The following is a 16,582-nucleotide window of genomic DNA, read 5'->3' as shown; positions in this document are numbered from 1 at the left end:
GGACATCCCTCGTGCTCAGCTGCGTGCCTGTGCATAAGACACTCAGCAGACATCTGAAGAAGGCAGGCGGGCGGGCACTGCAGGAGGCAACAGTGATAGAAAGCTGGTGTATCACACCTGCTGTAAGGAGCTCCCATTAGTTGGGCAGACAGGCCTAGAGGCAGCAAACAATGGGGTCAGTGTATAAGAGGGAGACATGGGGTGCTATGGATGCCCCAAGGAGGCTAACCCAACTCTGCAAGGGAAAGGTGGTCAGGACAGATAGTTCTTGAGGGCACACCTGTAAGCTGGATGCTGCATTTAAAAAATTCATGAAAATGATCTGCTGTCCCTGGAGCTGAGAACAAGTCCCAGTATTCAGTAATGTTCCTTCCAGCAGAAGGTCCACATGCTGGGTAATCCCAGAGAAAGAAGGTGGCCCCGCCCAAAGGCAGGGCTTTCCACAGAGAGCCCCAGGGCTGGTGTGGAGACAGGGTTGGGGACTTTGGGGGAGTGGGGAGAGTCAGACACAGGCACGAGAGACAGACACCGATGATCAGAGTGGGGAGCTAAGCCTCAGGAAAGGAGGTGGGGAGAAGAGAGTGAATTAGCCAGGCATACAGAGGAAGGCCAGTGGTCAGCCTGAAGGGACACTGGAGCCCCAGAGACCCCTGGCCAGTCAATGAAGGAGACGACACTGGCCAGCATAACCCTTCGCCTTTCTCTGCTTCTAGAGGTGTGAGACTCCCTTCTCTCCCATGCACACGTGCCAGACTCTCATTTTCTGCCAGTTTTCTGTGGGGTGACCTGTGCGATGAGTTGTGTCCACCTGCGCTGCCAAGCCAGGGCACCCTGGAAGCTCGGGTGGACTCAGTAACTAGCCTCAGGGCAGGAGCATCCCTGTGCTTTCCTGCTCTGCTCACGTCTGCACATGCTGCCTGTCACTTCTGGAGAGGTAGGGCCTGGCCCTTGGTAACCACGAGGAATGGAGCACGTAGATGACCAGGATGGGAGGCCCTGGCCTCTGATTCTTGCCACCTGGCCCTCTTGTGCATTCCCAGTCCAGGAGAGGATACCCCACCTGTCCACTATGCTGGAGGCCTGGTGGGTCCCAGGTGCCCTGGGTGATGGCCTGTTCCACAGCGAGCAGTGGCCGCTGCCTGTCCCGTCCTCCCCAGGTACCTGGTGCTGCAGCTGGGTGGATGTGGCTTGCCGATCACTGTCGCGGACAGCCAGCCTCTCCCGCAGCGCCACCAGCTCCTCCTGCAGCTGGGCTTTCTCCTCCTGCAGCTGGGACATGGCCTCCACCATTCTATGTACCACAGGGGCCGCACCCGGCGGCCCCGACAGGCTCGAGCGCCTCCCGCTGCCAAAGAGCCGCCCACCTATGAGCAAAGTAGCGGCCGATCAGCAGGGTGAGGAGAGGGAGCCTGTCATGGCAGGGCGGACCATGGGGACGGGGAAAGGATGCAAGCAGAGGGGTTGGGGGAGCCGGGCAAGGGCTGGGGCAGCAGCAGCATGGGTTACCCGGGGGCCTCCGGGGCCTGCCTCGCAGGAACCACTTTGGCAGGCAGCTGCTGGGGAACCAAACTGCCTGGACCAGGACTTCAGAAAGCAACTTTCACTGATTACTCCCCTGAAGCCAGTGTTCTAGGTCTGATGGGCAATACCCTCTCCATGGTCAGCCTGCGAGGACTTGCAGCTGAGAAAGCCATCCCTCTGGCAACAGCTGTGCTCTTCCCAGAAAACACTATTCTTAGGGGAACATAATTTCTTTAAATTCCAAACTCTCTCCAGAATACAGAGAGGCAGGGACTCCCCAGCCTGCCCCCTACCTTCCACGGGGAGTGGTCCCCTGTACACAGAGAAGCAAGGGAAGGTGTGTGTGTGCGATGGACGGACAGACCAGGTCACGGGGACAAACACAGCACATGGGCAGGAACACAGCCAGGCCCGCTCCGGGGCAGACCCCTGCGCTCTGTGGAACTTTTGAACACAGGGACCATACGAGCAGGAGGAAGGGATAAATACTGGGGCGGGCAGGGCCTCAGCCTGAGTCCTCCTCCTCCCACAGCCTTCCACTGTCTGGTCACCAGAAGCAGGAGAGACACAGAGACACGGACGAATGGAAGGACAGAGACACAGAAGCAAGGCCTGTGACTGCCGATGGGGCCTGGGATGCTTGCCATGGCTTGCTTTGATGGTACCAAGGACGGCCATGGTCTCTGCAGCTGGGAAGCTGTCAAGGAGGTGGGGTAGTGGGGCAGAGGAGAGGCTGCAAGGGCAGGGGATCTGCCTCCCTCCTCAGGCAGCCCAATATGGGTCCTGGCCAAAGCCCAAGAGGCAGGATAAAGTGTCCAAGAGTGAAGTATGGAGAGTGGCAACTGCTGGCTGAGAGCCTCCACCATGCCTCAGAGCACCAGGGAGTCTGGGCTCCCCCACGCCAGGTCCGGGGAGCCGCAGACCTGTGTGGGCAGGATTGAGGGCGGTGTGGCCCAGACTCTGGGAACGAAGCCACCTGCACCTAAAGTCACACACCCCAGCTTCACCCACAGGGAGGCAGCAAGTGTGCTCACTGAGACGGCAGGGAAGCCAAAACAGCAGCCTGGCTTTTGGACTGGGCTGGAGTGGGGTGAGGGTGTGGATGAAGCTGCCTCCAGGCTGGGCAGGACATCTCAGCACGGGCCCCAGGATAGGTAGACAGTGAGAAGCTGCTCTCACTCTAAAGACAGCAGGCCAAGTATACACAGGCTGCCTTTTCCCTTCCTCCCAGCCCCGAGGGACGGCTCAGATTCAAGGCCCTCTGGACAGCAGGAACAGGGGCCGTCACCGGTTGGCTGGGGGCCCTGGCCGTGCGGCCTGCATGTGACACAGCATGCATGTCACACACCGTTGGCCAAGCTTCTGCTATCTGTTCTAGAGAGAGTGAGGTCAGACAGATGCTTCCAGGCTGGCACACGGGGCTGCCATGGGCAGCATGTGACCAGCAGGGCCCTCTGCCTTTGCAGACAGCCGTGGTGTAGCAGGAAACGCTCTGGACGCCAGGTCCGAGAGCTGGTTCTGCCACTTCAGAGACGTGTGGGAGGATCCCCTCAGAGTGTTTCTTTGTGAAATGGGGACAGTGGTCCTTGCCCCAGAGAGGCCACTTTGGGAAAGAGCCTGGAACCCATGAGGGATGCGCAGGTGTGAGTGTTATTTACCCAGCAGGACATGGAATAGCCCTTCTCGCCTGGGACCCTGCTCATCTCACACTGGTTCTGAGACACCCTCAGATGCCACTGCCAGGGGAGTTCATCCTGATCTGGGCACCGAGCCTGTGTGCCAAGGGAGCCGAAAGAGGGGAAAGCAGCTAAGGGAGGTCAGCAGAGGAGGGAGATATGAGCTCAAAGGGACACTTAAGGGTGAGGGACTGAGGGACCCTCCCACCATCATAGTAGGTCACTGATCAATTCGAGTTTTCCGAAGAGCATCTCAGAGCCCCTGCCTGGGCACTGCCCCTCAAGGGCACTCAGGCTCAGGGAGGCCCCGCCCCACTGACAAGAGTCAGTCTTCAGGACTGGCTGGACGATGCCCCCACCATCCCAAGGCCTGTCAGCCCACACCCTGACCAGACCTCAACACCTGCCCCAGCACGAGCGCCCGGGGCCCAGACGGGTGAACGCGGCTCTGGAACAACCTCAGAGAAGGAGTGGCTCCTTGCCCCGTCCAAGTTCAGACACACAAATCACCCTCTGGTGACAGGAGGAGGAAAACAGGAGAAAGGCTGGTTCTTTTTAACCCCCTCACCCTTGGCCTTCCCCACAGGCTCCTTGAGGATGCTTCTTCCCAGTAACTGCTGGGCTCAGGCTTCCTGCAGGGGAGCCCCACAGAAGGGGCCCACAGAATCTTCCAGAACCTGTCAGCCTCACCAGAGAAGAGTGGAGCCGCCAGCTCCTCTTTCCTGGCCTCGAGGCAGCAGAGTGGGTCCTGGATGGACCCATGGATACAAGAGGAGGGGGTCAGGCCTCTCCCTGCAGGCAGTGGCGTCTTTGAGGCTGCCACCCTCGCCCTGCTTTTGACAGGCACTGAGGAAAAGACAAAAAGCAGGGAAATTCAACCCCAGCCAGTACTGGCCAAAGCCTCTTATCATCACTGGGGCCCGGTGGCGCTGGGAGGAGGGTGTCCCTGGAGTGGGGATGGGCAGGCTGGGGTCTCTGAGTCACTCGTCAGGGCGGCCACCTCCAGGTGAGGAGGCCAGTGTGTGGGGGAGCCTCCCCTCCGGCGCCAGCCTTAAGCAGGGCTGTTCCAGTCAGCAGGCAGACTTCCTTTACCTGTTTTCTCTACATTCATGGCACCACCAGCTTCCTGGGCCTCCCCGTCCCGCCTGGGGGCCGGCGCCTGCCTCTTCGGGGGTTTCTCTTCTTTTGTCCCCTGACTCTTGCTCTTGCACCCCTTGTCCTGCAGGGCCTGCTGCCAAGACACAACCAGAATCCTCACATGAAGGGGACGGCAGTGGGGAGGGGACCCCCCTCGAGCCTGAGGATGGTGTGCTTCTGGAGCTGGTGAGGACCCCAGACCCAGCGGGTCCACCCCTCACTGTGTGGGTGGGTAGGTGGGAACAATGAGGCCTGGAGTCTGGAAGAAAACGTGCCCAGGACTCACAGCGGGATGGTGGCAATGTGTTCTTCTGGCCTCATCGGCAGCCAGCCATCTGTACCAGCAAAGAAGGTTCTTGGGCACTCAGACATCCTCAAGTGAAGTTCACTCGACTGACCTGTGAGGCCTGAGTCACCAGTGCAAGGGCCTCCTAGCTTCAGGGGTATTGTCCAGCTCCACCAGGTACAGGGCAACCCTCCCCTGATGTCAGCTGTCCCCATCCCTCAGACAGCACCAGCCTCGGACTGCCAAGGGCTGGGTGACACACAGGTCCACATGAGCAGGGGAAGGTCATGGCCTACCCACCCAGCATGGCTATCCGGGAACACAGGACCCTGTCTCCTGATCAAGGAGGAACCAAGGCAAAGAAGGCTGAGGCAGGAAGGTGGGGAGATGGAGGGGAGGAACAGAAAGAGTCTTTCATCCAGAGAAAGTCACCTGCAAGTCACACAGAAAGACGTCCCAAGCAAGCAGTAGAACCCCATGTAAGGTCCGATCCCATTTAAGGACAATGGAAATAAAACAGGCCTCGAAAAGGAAATGTGGGGAAATATACACTGTTTTTCTCTGGGAGGTCAGGTGACGGTGGAGGGCCAAGAAGAGAAGCAGGCATCATTTAAACTTTGCAGGGAATAAAAAGAAACTTAGCCGAGAGAAAGTAGGAAGAAGGGAAAGGATTTACATTTCATTTTGAACCTTTTTGGCATTCCCATTTTTAACCTTATAAGCATCTATAGTGTTCTACTTTGTTATCTTCCATAACAGAAGCTGCCTGGGAAGGGAGATTACAGACACTTGTGTGTGTCTTTGTGCCCACCGTACTCAAAACAAAAAGACAAATGCAGTGTTTAAAAACTGCCCAGAACCCAGAGTCAGAAAGGCCCGGGTGTGAAGTTTGGCTCAGGTGAGCTGTGTGACCCTAGGCAAGTTACTTACCTTTCTTGAAGCTTCATTTCCCCATTCTTAAAACAGAAACCACTGGCCTCACAGAGCTGGTGTGAAGAGTCACTGAGACAATGGGGAGCCCCTTCATTTTTTTTTTAACTTTCATAATCAAAAAGCCAATAAGGAGAATGGACAAGCAGATAAAAGGGGTATCCGCAGTTAGTTCACAATTCACTCCCTCCCACTCGACCCCACTTTCTACTTGAGAAGCAGTGGTTGAGTCTCCTGTATTTAGGAAAATTCCCGCCAACTTAATTTTGTCCCTACTCTTTGACCAACTGCCACACCAGCACGAGCAGCCCTATCATTGGTGGCGGCAACAGCGGCAGCTGGAAGTTTCCATTTGCCGTCCAGAGCAAAGGTTACACTATTTCTGGCCCGCTGGCCAAGCCACAGGAAGGGTAGACAGGCCCCCAGGGGGTTGGGAATTTCTGCAGCACCTCTGAAGGGAGTATTTCAGGTTTTCACCACTTGAGAGGCTGGCGGGGGAGGTCCCCACTGAGTCACCTCACTGTGCCTAGGTCCCTACTTCAGTCCCACACCCCCAACCTCGAAGCTCCTATAAACATAATGGAGCTTCTTGGGGCCCAGAAAGACATGAATGTGAAAACTAGTTGCTGGCGGGAGCGTCTCAGATCCTCAGCAGATCTGCTGACCCCAGGACTCAGCAGCAACCACAACTCAACACCCCATAATCAAAATTCATGAACAGAGCCACCACCCAACTCAAGGCTGCCAGTTTCTAACCACCTCCCGATTTAACTACCAATGGCTCAAGTCAGATATAAAATGGGTTCTCCAGTTTCTTTAACTGTTCCTGTACCAGACCTGCTTTTCTCATAGACCTCAGAGATAAATGAAGGACCATTTGGTTCAGTTCTCAGATGAATCACAGAAGACAGGCTGAGAAAAACCCTGAAGCCCAGATTGTCCCTGAAGCCCGAGATTGTCCCTGAAGCCACAAGCAAGGGGTCCATGTTCAGATCCAGGCTCGGGCCACACAAGGGAGGATACACTCAAAGGATACATGTTTCCCACACTCCATTTGTACATGTCCCTCCAAGGTGGACCCGTTCATGCACAGGCTTTCTTGGGGGCAGGGCCTTGGCAACAGCCCCGCAGAACTCTGGTCCTTCATCCTCTGCCACTGTGTCAATGGCCCTTCCCAGTTTGCTCATACATGTGTGATCATTTGATTACTCCTGGCCCCTCTGCTAGATTGCTGGGTCTATTTCTCTTCTTTGCTGTGTGCCAGCACCCAGCACACAGTAGGCACTTCATAAATATCTGTTAACAAATGCATTTGTTTAAAAAGTACAGAGCCTGTACTGTCCTGAAATTGCTCAAAGCTATAGCTGCATAAATGCATAGGTATTTTTTTTAAGGAGCTCTTTGTAATCAGAAATAACACAGAGGATCAATTAGATAAACCCTGAAGTAGAATATTATGCAGCATTTTAAAAGAATGAGGTAGCTCTCTATGTATTGACAGGCACGAAGAAATCACCAAGAGTTACTGTTGAGGGAAAGAGTCAAAGAATAGAAGATAATGATAAAGAAAAAAATTGTATAAATATAATCAAGTGGTTGTATCAGAAAGAGAAAGAAACAACAAACTCTTAACAGTAAATTTCTCAAAGATGGAGGACTACAGAAGGCATTCAGTTTCTAGATGTTATATCCCAGCCCTGTGTGAATTCTTTACACCATATGTTATAAAGCTCATCACATTTAGTGGTTCAGATCACAGCTTGCTGTGTGACCAGTAGCAAGTTACTTGACCTCTCTGAGTCTTCATAAAACTCACATAAAACAGCAACTGCATCTTGTTCTGATGTGAGATACAATACATGGCACAATGCCTGGTACAAAGTCGGTATTCCATAAATAGTAGTTATTATTATTGCTATCATGATGTATTATTTCTACAACCAAATACTATACATATATATGTAGTTTGTCTTTTAAAAGTCACCTGGTGATAACTGCAAGAGAAAAGAACCCAAGTTTTGACAAAGCCCTCTATCTAGCTTTAGATTCTCACTTTAAACAAGGAAATGCACTTACAGCCCCATAGTCTCTCATGCCCCAGTGGGAATAAACAGCTTCCCTAAAAACCATCTTCCTAACAGTTTTTCAAAGAAGGCCCCACATTTCTCACTTTAACACTGGAACCAGGGCGTGGCTGAAAAGCTGCTGTCATCTCCTGTGAGATTTCCCCCGAGATAATCTAATAAAGCAAATTGCCCCATCCTCCCAGGCTGAGGGCGGATGTGCTCTGAGGAGCTTAGCAAAGAGGCACAAGGCAGGTCGCAGGTCTCCCTCAGTGCTTCCTTCCCCAGGGAAGCCTGTCGGAGACCCAGCTGCTGCAGCTCAGAGGGCCAAGACACATTGGCTGGGCTCGACCCCCAGTGTTTCTGAAGGCCCCAGGGCTTACCTGCACGGTCAGGTAGAGCTTGTGTGGGCTCCCGGGGCCAGCCCAGTCCACGCTGAGGGCTCGGCACTGAGCTAGGGCCGGGCGGGCTGCACTTCGGGTGCCAGAGTCCTCGTCACCGCCGGCCGGGGTGTCTTTTCCACGCCCTGTCCCAGGACAGAGGAGACAGGTGAGATGTTTGACATTGGCTGGAGGCTGCTGGCCAGGGACCACTGGCCAGGGCTGCGGCTGAGCTCCACTTTCACACACTCCGGGCCGGCCCGGGCACTGCCAGGAGGGACTCACACGCCCTCACATGCCTGCCCTACATAGAGGGAAGGCCTGGCACTGGGCAGCAGCTGGGCTCTCTCCTAACCAAAAGCCGCCTGCCCCCCCCCCCCGCCCCATCCTCTGCAGGAGGTCGCCCAAGACCCTGTGGGGGGTGGGAGGGTCTCCTCCCTCAACAGTGGCCTTAGGGCTGCCCCTGAGCACCCTCCACAGACAGCAGCAGAAGGAAGCCAACACCACCCTGGCTGCACTAATCTTCACAGGAGATGCACCCTGGGGCCGCAGCTTCATTATCAAGGCTGCCTCTAGGTGGCAATTTCTCCCCTGCCTTCACAAAGACCAACCTCACACTGGGTGGCCTGGTCCCTGCGGCCTCCAAAAGCACATTCAGGACCAGTTAAAGCACATCCTCTCGAGCCTCTGATGTACTGCCTGCCTCCCTGGATGAGGGGAGAGAGCCAATTGTGGCACTGACGCCCCATCCACTGCCCCCCCTCCACCTCCCATCACAGCCTGTGGGGTAGGACAGGGGTTGGAGGGAGGCTCGCCTCACATGGCAAGCCGCAGAGCCATCACCCTGGGGTGAAATCATATCCTAAATGCCAGCACTGGGTGAAGAGCTTCCCAGGCCTTAATGCCCTCCTTGATCCTCAGTTGCCTTGTCAATACAATGGGCATAAGGAACAACCTCACAGTCCTGGGTGAAGGCTAAATGGGGTGACACAAGTAAAGTGCTCACACAGAAAGTGGCCACAGATGCAGGCTGTCAGCTCCTCAAAACAACTTTGAGAGGTGGGAACTGGAGGCCCCAAAGGGTTAATAAGGCACCCAGGGTCACATGGAGCCAGTATTCCCATCCCATGTGCTAACCCACCCTCTGTTTGCCTGCCTGGCTCAAGGCAGATAAGAGGCCAGTGGGGGTAGAGGGGCCCAGAAAAGCAACCATACTGGCTGAGATCACCCAGCAGCAGGCACTATGTTTACAGCATTTCATACACAGGATTTCACTGAATCTTTGTTTTACATTTTAAAAGTGCATAAAAGTCTGTCTGGTCATATAATTTTCATAATACTCATTTAATAAACCAATATGCACACACATAAGACTGGAAGGAGCTGTATAAAATATTTACTGACAAGCTTATAGGTAATTTTTATTTTCTTTTTTATACTTTTCTCTGTTCTTGTTTTCTTGTGGGGTTTTTTTATTTTGCTTTGTTTTTTAGTGTTCCGAGAGAAGAGGTTTTTGGTTTTATTCAATTGTTTTTTTTTTTTTTTTTAAACCAGAATAGCAATACTATTCATTCATATTACATTACATTTGTAATCCTTTGGACAACCTTGTGGGGTATAGACCATGTTCAGCCCCTCCCAGACAACTGGGGTTACCTGACCCAAAAGCCCAAGCTTTTCCCTAAGGCTTCCAGGGTCATCCCCAGCCTTGTTATCTCCTGCAGAGAGACTTCAGAGGGCAAAATTCTGGCTGCCACAACACAACTGAGGTGGGAGAGAGGGAACTGGAGTTTGAGGTGTACCCTCTCTGGGCCTCAGTTTCCCCTTCTGTACATTGAGGGGCTTGGACCTGATGGCTTGGAGGGACTCTGATAGCTCAGACAGGCTGGTAATCTAAACCCCTCTCCTGGTAGGTCAGGAGCAGTCAGACAGCAAACCCCCAAGGAGATCTTCCCTGAAGATCCCTTTCTCCCCAAGCACTTCCAGGATGATCTGCCCAAGCCAAGGTCAACAGTCATGGGGCAGCTCCCTGGTCTGATGATCCAGCCCCCACCCGGACTCAGAGGAGCTGCCCACTTCTTGATGTTGGAGGCACCAGGGTACATGACCCAGAAAGGAGAGCTGGTGTTGACAGCTCCCCCAGGGGGACAGCAGGGGCCTAGACTCCCTCACTGCCCACCTTCTGTCCGGCCTCCCTGGGTGGCACCTAAAAGGAGCGCGTGGCGCCCACTCCCTGCCAGGTCATGCTCTGAAGCAGCCTCAGTCCACTCCTTACACTACCCGCGCTGCGCAGGCGAGTCGTGGCGGAATCAAGTGTCAGCGCTGCTCAGGGCGCCCGGCAGCACTTCACCTACCTTGTTTACCAGCCGCGGGCAGAAACCGGAGCGAGACCACGAGCACTCCGCCGAGGACCTGCGGATCGGAGCGCCACAACGACCTGGCCGGGTCAGGGAGCGCGTGGCTGTCCGCGGCGTTCCCCCCTGCTCCACAGACTGCGTTAACGTTTAACTCGGCGTCCCTGGCTTCTCTTTACAGACGGGCGCGGGGCAGGAGTGCCCAGAGAAATTGACGCCCTGACTCCACGCCCGGCTCACGGGCTGCCGGTACCCTGTAATTACCTGACAGCTCTGACTGAGCCTAGGAACTTGCTAGAAACCCCGGTCTCATCGCTGGTATCTGGAGGAAGGAAGGGAAATAAAGAGGCATTTTAAAAATGCGGACTCACCAGTTCTCAACCTCCCCGGGCCGGTGTGTGGGAAAGGGCGGGCGGCCGGGCCAGCTGGGGCGGGGCGAGCCATCCTCAGCTCCGGCTCCCCGGCCCGGCCCACTCGCCACAGGCCGCGCAGCGAGGGCGTGGCTCCCAGGTTCCACGTCCTGCGAGAGGGGACCATGGCCCGGCGGGGCTCAGCAGCCTCCTCTGGACGCCGGGCAGCCTGCGAAGAGAGCAAGAAAGATGAGATTGAAGCCGGCACCCCTCAGCAGATCGGAGCCGGCCATCTGGAAGGGTCCGAGAAACTGGGTCATCTGTTACCCAGAGACCCAACTCCAGTGTCCCCTAAGGACCCCCTGGACTCACTGGATGAAACAGGGCCTATCACCGTTTCAGGGTGATTATTAAGGAGAAGGGAGGCTCAGAAGTGGCAAGGAGCCCATCAGGTGTATCTGCAGCCCATGTGGAGACCCCACATCTCAACTCCTCCACTCTGAGCCTGGCAGCATGAAGACAGGTCACAGCCTTTCATGGAGGAAGCACCAGTCAACAGCATCTACATGAATCTATTCAGAAGGGGCCCTGACTGGGGCCAGTGACAAGTCAGTCATATATATATATTTTCCCTCTTAAAATCAGCTCATTCATGTATTCCAGTAGCCCTCACTCCGCACCTACAACTGGCAGACAACAGGTTAGCAGCTGAGATACAAAAATTCATTCATTCTTCATTTGATAATTATTTATCCAATACCTGCTCTCTGCCAGGCACCCACCAGGGTTCCTCTTTGATCAGGAAAGACATGGCCTCAAAGCTCCCTGTCAGGAGGCAGGTAAACACTTCAACAGACCTTCATAATCAGAACAAGATACAGGGAAGAACCAGGTGTTATGGGAGAACAGGGGTGGGGGTGGGGAACACTGGTCCAGGTAGAAAGCCCCATAGGGCCCTTATGAACTGAGCAAATGAACAGAACAGACTTCAATTACTGTCCAAGTCTTTACTGAGCACCTGTTGTGTGCAAAACAGCTTTGAGATCATTTAAGGTGACACCAAGCTATAGTCCTAGACTTGGACAATAAGTGACACCATTTTCAGAAGAAGCCACGTCAGCTCAGAGAAGCAATGTGCAGTTTGCTTTTGGTTTTAAATGTAGTTGGAGGCACCCAAAGAATTCCTAATGGTGCTACCTGGGCAGTACACTACTTTCCCCATCCCTCAGTGCACTGACCAGTTTCTACCAGGCAGTAAAGATATTTATTTGAATGGTATCAACCTCCCCTGACCCTCTATATCTCCCTAGGGCAGAGCTCATAGTACCCTGCCTGGAATAGCAGCTACATCCACACCAAACAGCTGGCGATGGCTTCTTGGGTGAATGCCCTAAAATGAGTGCACACAACAGTTCAGACTGAAGCTTGGAAGAGAGCAGGGCTGGAGATGGAGAAGCAGAGCTGGGAGGATGATGGGGGTCACTATGCCACAGATAACAATGCAATCGTCAAAGGTGGTGCAGGACAAGAGGCAACCAGGGAGGACAGAGCTCACTCTAGGTGGGAAGGAAAGCTGGAGAAGGAAGATCAGAGGTGGCAGAAACACTAGGCAGGTACAGAGTCCTCAGAGGTGATGAGAGTGAGTGGGAAGGAGAGGATAGTCAGTTCCCAGGGAACCATGCCACAGAGAGATCAAACTGGAAGAAAGCACCTGGGGGATTCTTAAGGGAAAAGGTCAATGGAGCAGGGCAGTGGGCAGACCTGGTGAGGCCCAAGGGATGGGCTGGGGCTAGAGGAAGCTGCCACTTCCTTCTCTTTGTGGAGGGATGGGAAGGAGAGGATGTGGTATTTAGAATAGGAGAGATTTGAGCATACCAGGTCACAGAGGGGCAGGAATGACTGAAGTATCAAGAGGCAAAAGAAGTAAGAGTGCAAGGATGGGTGGCCCCAAGATCTGGTGACGGATGTTCCCAGAGCTGAGCCCTGGAAGGATGCCAGGGTCCTGGCTAGGGAGTCCTGGTCTCTGCCTTCTGTGACTGAGGAAGAAAACTTGGAGGAGGAGGCTCCTGGGTACAGTCTCTCTGGGAGGAGGACAGGGCTGTGGGCCAAATGTTGGGGTGGAGGCTAAGCCAATATGTGGGCAGTGCCACTGAGGAAATGGAGATGGACCAGTGTGGAGTGGATGATCTGGGAGAAACAGCCAGATGTCCCCTTCTCCAGGCTGCTCAGCACAGAGCTGGACACACAAGCAACCCTGAGGACCAGCTGAGGGCTCCACCTGCATGCCAAGCCGCTGGGAAGGTGAGATGGAGGTTGATTCCACAGTTAAGGGAGAAGACTTTTAAGGAGATCAGCTAAGTCTGAGGGACAGGAGGGGACAGGAGGACACAATATTTCTGTGGCTTTCAGGAAGGAAAGTTGGAAGGCAGTCAGAAAGATATCAGGAAGAAAAAGGAAGGATGTGTGCAAGATCCTGAAGAGGAAAAAGCAGCTGAATTTAGCAGCTGGAGGGGTGTGAAGGTCAAAAGAACCAAGGACTTTCAAGTAGTCCAAGGCTGGAGACTCAAAATCCTTGTTCATGGGGCAGGGGGTTGGGGAACAGAGTGGTAATGACCAAAAACTGGCTAAGAACCCAGCTGTGCCACTTTACTAGATGTGTGACCCTGGGAGAATTACTTTGTCTCTGTGCCTCAGTATCTCCATCTGTGAAATGGGGAGAACTCTACCTTACAGGGTTGGCGTAAAGTTTACACAATACATATATACAGTGTTTAGAACAATACTGGCATATACAAAGAATGCCCAAATTTTATTTTTCATTGACCTCCCTCCAGTGATGGGTGAATGCAGAAGAGCTGGCTGTGGGAGAGGGGCATCTGCCTCTCCAGGTTTAGGCCAGGGTGGTAGAGCTGCAGCCCCCCTCCTCAGACCAGGGATATTGCAGTGATTGGGAGACAGACCTGACAACTGCCCAGAGACTGCTGCCCCGGAGGCTCAGTCTCCCTGGGAGAGCAGGCAGAAGGTCAGCGAGGTTGGCAGGGGCTGGGACCTCCCTTGCACACGTCACAAGTCCTGGGTTTTGCAGGTCAACCCCATTTCAAAACCTCTGCTCCTTGCTGCCCATAAGGATAGCAGAACTCATCACTTTTAAGTCCCTTAAGTCCAGTCACTGCAAATACAGGGCTCCATTCTGAGACTGCATTCCTTGCAAATGACTCTCTGGCCAAGGAAACGGCTACTTTTATCAAGGGCATGGGGGACAGCCTGGGCCAGGATAGGTGCCTCAGGCAGACAGAAACCCAGGGAAGGGGAAAGGCCAGGGGTGGCGTTGATTCCTAACCTTGAGACAGATGTGTTGGGGGGTTGGGTGGCAGCAAATGGTACTTCAGAATTTAAACGCAGCTTCCTCTTTAAAATCTGCCAGGACGAGGCCCTCCAATGCACCAGAGTTCTGCTCTAACTCACAACAGGGGTTGAAGGAGGTGGCTTCTAGCTCGCCCTCCCTGCTGGGACCCTCCCCTACCCCCCCACCCAGCCTGCCGCTGTCAAAGGCTCAATTCCCCACTGCCCAGGAGGGGACCGGCCCAGACCCTCCTTCCTAAACTCGAGGTTGGCCTACCCGACCCCAGCCCCGGGAAGGAGAAAGCGAACTGCCCAGGGGACGTACGTGGTGGGAGGGCCCGAAACGGTAGCCTTCAGGGGAGCCCTGCGGATGCGGGGAATCTCTGCCAGGGGAGGGGGCGGCGCTGACGGGCAGGCGGTTCCCGGTATGGTCCAGCTTTCCCGGGCCATTGAAATTGAGAAGGGGATCCTGAGGCTGCTCTGATCCCAGGGGACGTGCCGCCCCTATGCCCTACTCGGCTTGAGTTGGACCGCGCCAGGGGCAGCAGGGGGACAGGATAGCGCAGGGCTGGATCTCCCCGCGCCGGGCACGGGGATCCCGGACGTGGCACCCCAACCACGGGCTGAGCGGACCCTGAAAGCTAAGCCCGCCCCCTGCTCACCCGGGCCCCGGACTCACCGGCCTAGCGGAGACAGGACCCTGGCGTAGCCGCAGCGCCCCGGGCTCGGCCCGGCCCGGCCCGCCGGCAGGAGGCAGCTCCACGCCTCCGCCTCCTCGGCCCGCCCCGCTCCCGCCCCTCCCGCACTCTTTCCACAGGAAATGATTAACTCGGTCCGCGGCGCGTTCCCATGGCAACCGGCTCCGACCCCGGCGGGGGGGCAGCGCGCGCTCCCGCACACACTCACACTCACACGCGGGGCCGCCCACTCCGCTCAGACCTTCCCGCTAGGTCTCTCCACGCCCCGCACACGCCCGTGCACACGTGCTCACTCATCCCTGGCGCACACGCACCGTCATACGTGCTCACACACAGTACACGTGGCTCTCACATGTTTGCACACACACTCTAGTGAGTTCACACGAAAGCATTCATGTTCTCACACACATTCCCGTGCTCATTCCTACATGCATGCTTTTGCTTTTAAACTTACACTTTCATACGCACCTCTTCAAATCCTAATATAAAACTTTCACACGCACTCAATGCACCGGTTACTACTCACACACGCTTCTCACAAGTGCTCCCTTGCTGCCCTTCACACGTTCTTGCGAACTCTAGTACGCGTTTTCTTGATCTTCTGCATATGCCCTTACACACTCTAGCTAGTACACGTGCACACTTTCATATTCTCACACAATTTACACCTGCACTCTCATTCTTGTATGACGCTTACTTTCCTATAAATGCTGCACACACTTCTTAGTACACACACCACTTGCACTCACACACATGTTCTCACATACTCTCTGACTTGGTCTCTCAGCTCCAGCCTACACTTTATTTTAAACCCCAGTACATGCTTTCACGCACGCTCTAGTTAGCACACACACTGTCACACATTAGCACACAGGTTTTCACACACATGTTCTCACTAGCTCTAGTAGGAGTACACAGGGCAGGGCGCCTCAACAGCTGGGGCACCACCTGCTGCCCCTTGCTCCCCTGACCACCCTCTCCCCCTCCACGCACACACCCCTGCTCAATAAATTAATGTCTTCCCAGCAGGAAAGCTGTTCGGGATTTTTTAAGGTAAAATATCCCTTTAAGCTCCAGTGAAAACACACTTAGAATGCAGAAGCTCCCAGGGTAGCCCCAGAAGGCGCTCCTCATAGGATGCCCTAGAAGAAGCCTGGGGGAGGCCAGAGAGCCACCAGCCAAGGAGAGAGAGCTGACCCGGAGGAGCCACTCTGTTCTTTGTCTCCCAGACAGAGGCAGCATTTTACTCCAGAGTCAGCAGCAATGTCCCCACTCCAGGGTGCGGTGCGGAAGGAGAGAGAAAAGAAACTCAGAAGCCAGCTCAGTGCAGGCTGATGTTTCCACAGATAATCTGAGGAGGGTGGGCACTGGGCCCCGTCCTGCTCAACAAGAGATGATGGCGGAGGAGCAAAGAGGGGACTGGAAGAGGGCGTGCAGCTCCAGGTGGTTTCTGTCTCCCACTGCTGCACAGGGGCTGGGCTGGTGGTCAAGAATCTCAGCCACAGACAGAGCCCAAGTTCTGGGCCTCAGATTGTTCTGGATGCCAGACCAGGGTGCTTACAATTCCCCTCCTGGAAGTGGGCTCGTGTGTGTTTTATTTTCTAACTGAGATGTCAGAGTGAAGGCCCAGTAGAGGATGAATGTCACCCACCTGGAATGGTTCCCTGGAGAGTTAGATTTCTAGCTAAGAACCTGGGATAACCCTTCTAATGGGAGAACAGGCCATAATTTGAGAGTTACCTTCTCTGAATCCCATCCCCTCCTGCCCTCCAGACAGCAGTGATCCCAGAATTGCAAGGTTGGATAAGGGCAAAATTTCTCTAGATTCCTGACCAAATATCTCCC

At 54.6% G+C, this 16,582-nt stretch overlaps 1 protein-coding gene across 7 annotated transcripts in view; it reads right to left on the bottom strand.

Moving 5' to 3' along the window:
- The window catches only part of KIFC3 (kinesin family member C3), a 34,775-nt gene extending 19,984 nt beyond the window's left edge, over nt 1-14,791 (bottom strand). For 2 of the 7 annotated variants that reach the window (XM_064489115.1, XM_031458361.2), the window contains exons 1-5: nt 14,719-14,776; nt 10,719-10,926; nt 7,997-8,139; nt 4,290-4,428; nt 1,162-1,364 (exon numbers count right to left, since the gene is read on the bottom strand). In XM_064489115.1, coding sequence (XP_064345185.1) covers nt 1,162-1,364; nt 4,290-4,428; nt 7,997-8,139; nt 10,719-10,884 — 651 coding nt within the window. In that variant the 5' untranslated portion in view covers nt 10,885-10,926; nt 14,719-14,776. Of the gene's footprint in view, nt 1-1,161; nt 1,365-4,289; nt 4,429-5,550; nt 5,605-7,996; nt 8,140-10,347; nt 10,488-10,718; nt 10,927-14,718 lie in introns of those variants that run through there. The other 5 variants (XM_064489114.1, XM_064489117.1, XM_064489119.1 and 2 more) reach the window with 5 other exon arrangements.
- Nucleotides 14,792-16,582: the final 1,791 nt, after the last annotated feature.

This window comes from Camelus dromedarius, chromosome 9 (genome assembly GCF_036321535.1).
Source record: "Camelus dromedarius isolate mCamDro1 chromosome 9, mCamDro1.pat, whole genome shotgun sequence".
Classification (NCBI taxonomy): domain Eukaryota; kingdom Metazoa; phylum Chordata; class Mammalia; order Artiodactyla; family Camelidae; genus Camelus; species Camelus dromedarius.
This window is presented reverse-complemented; position numbering and strand designations above follow the sequence as displayed.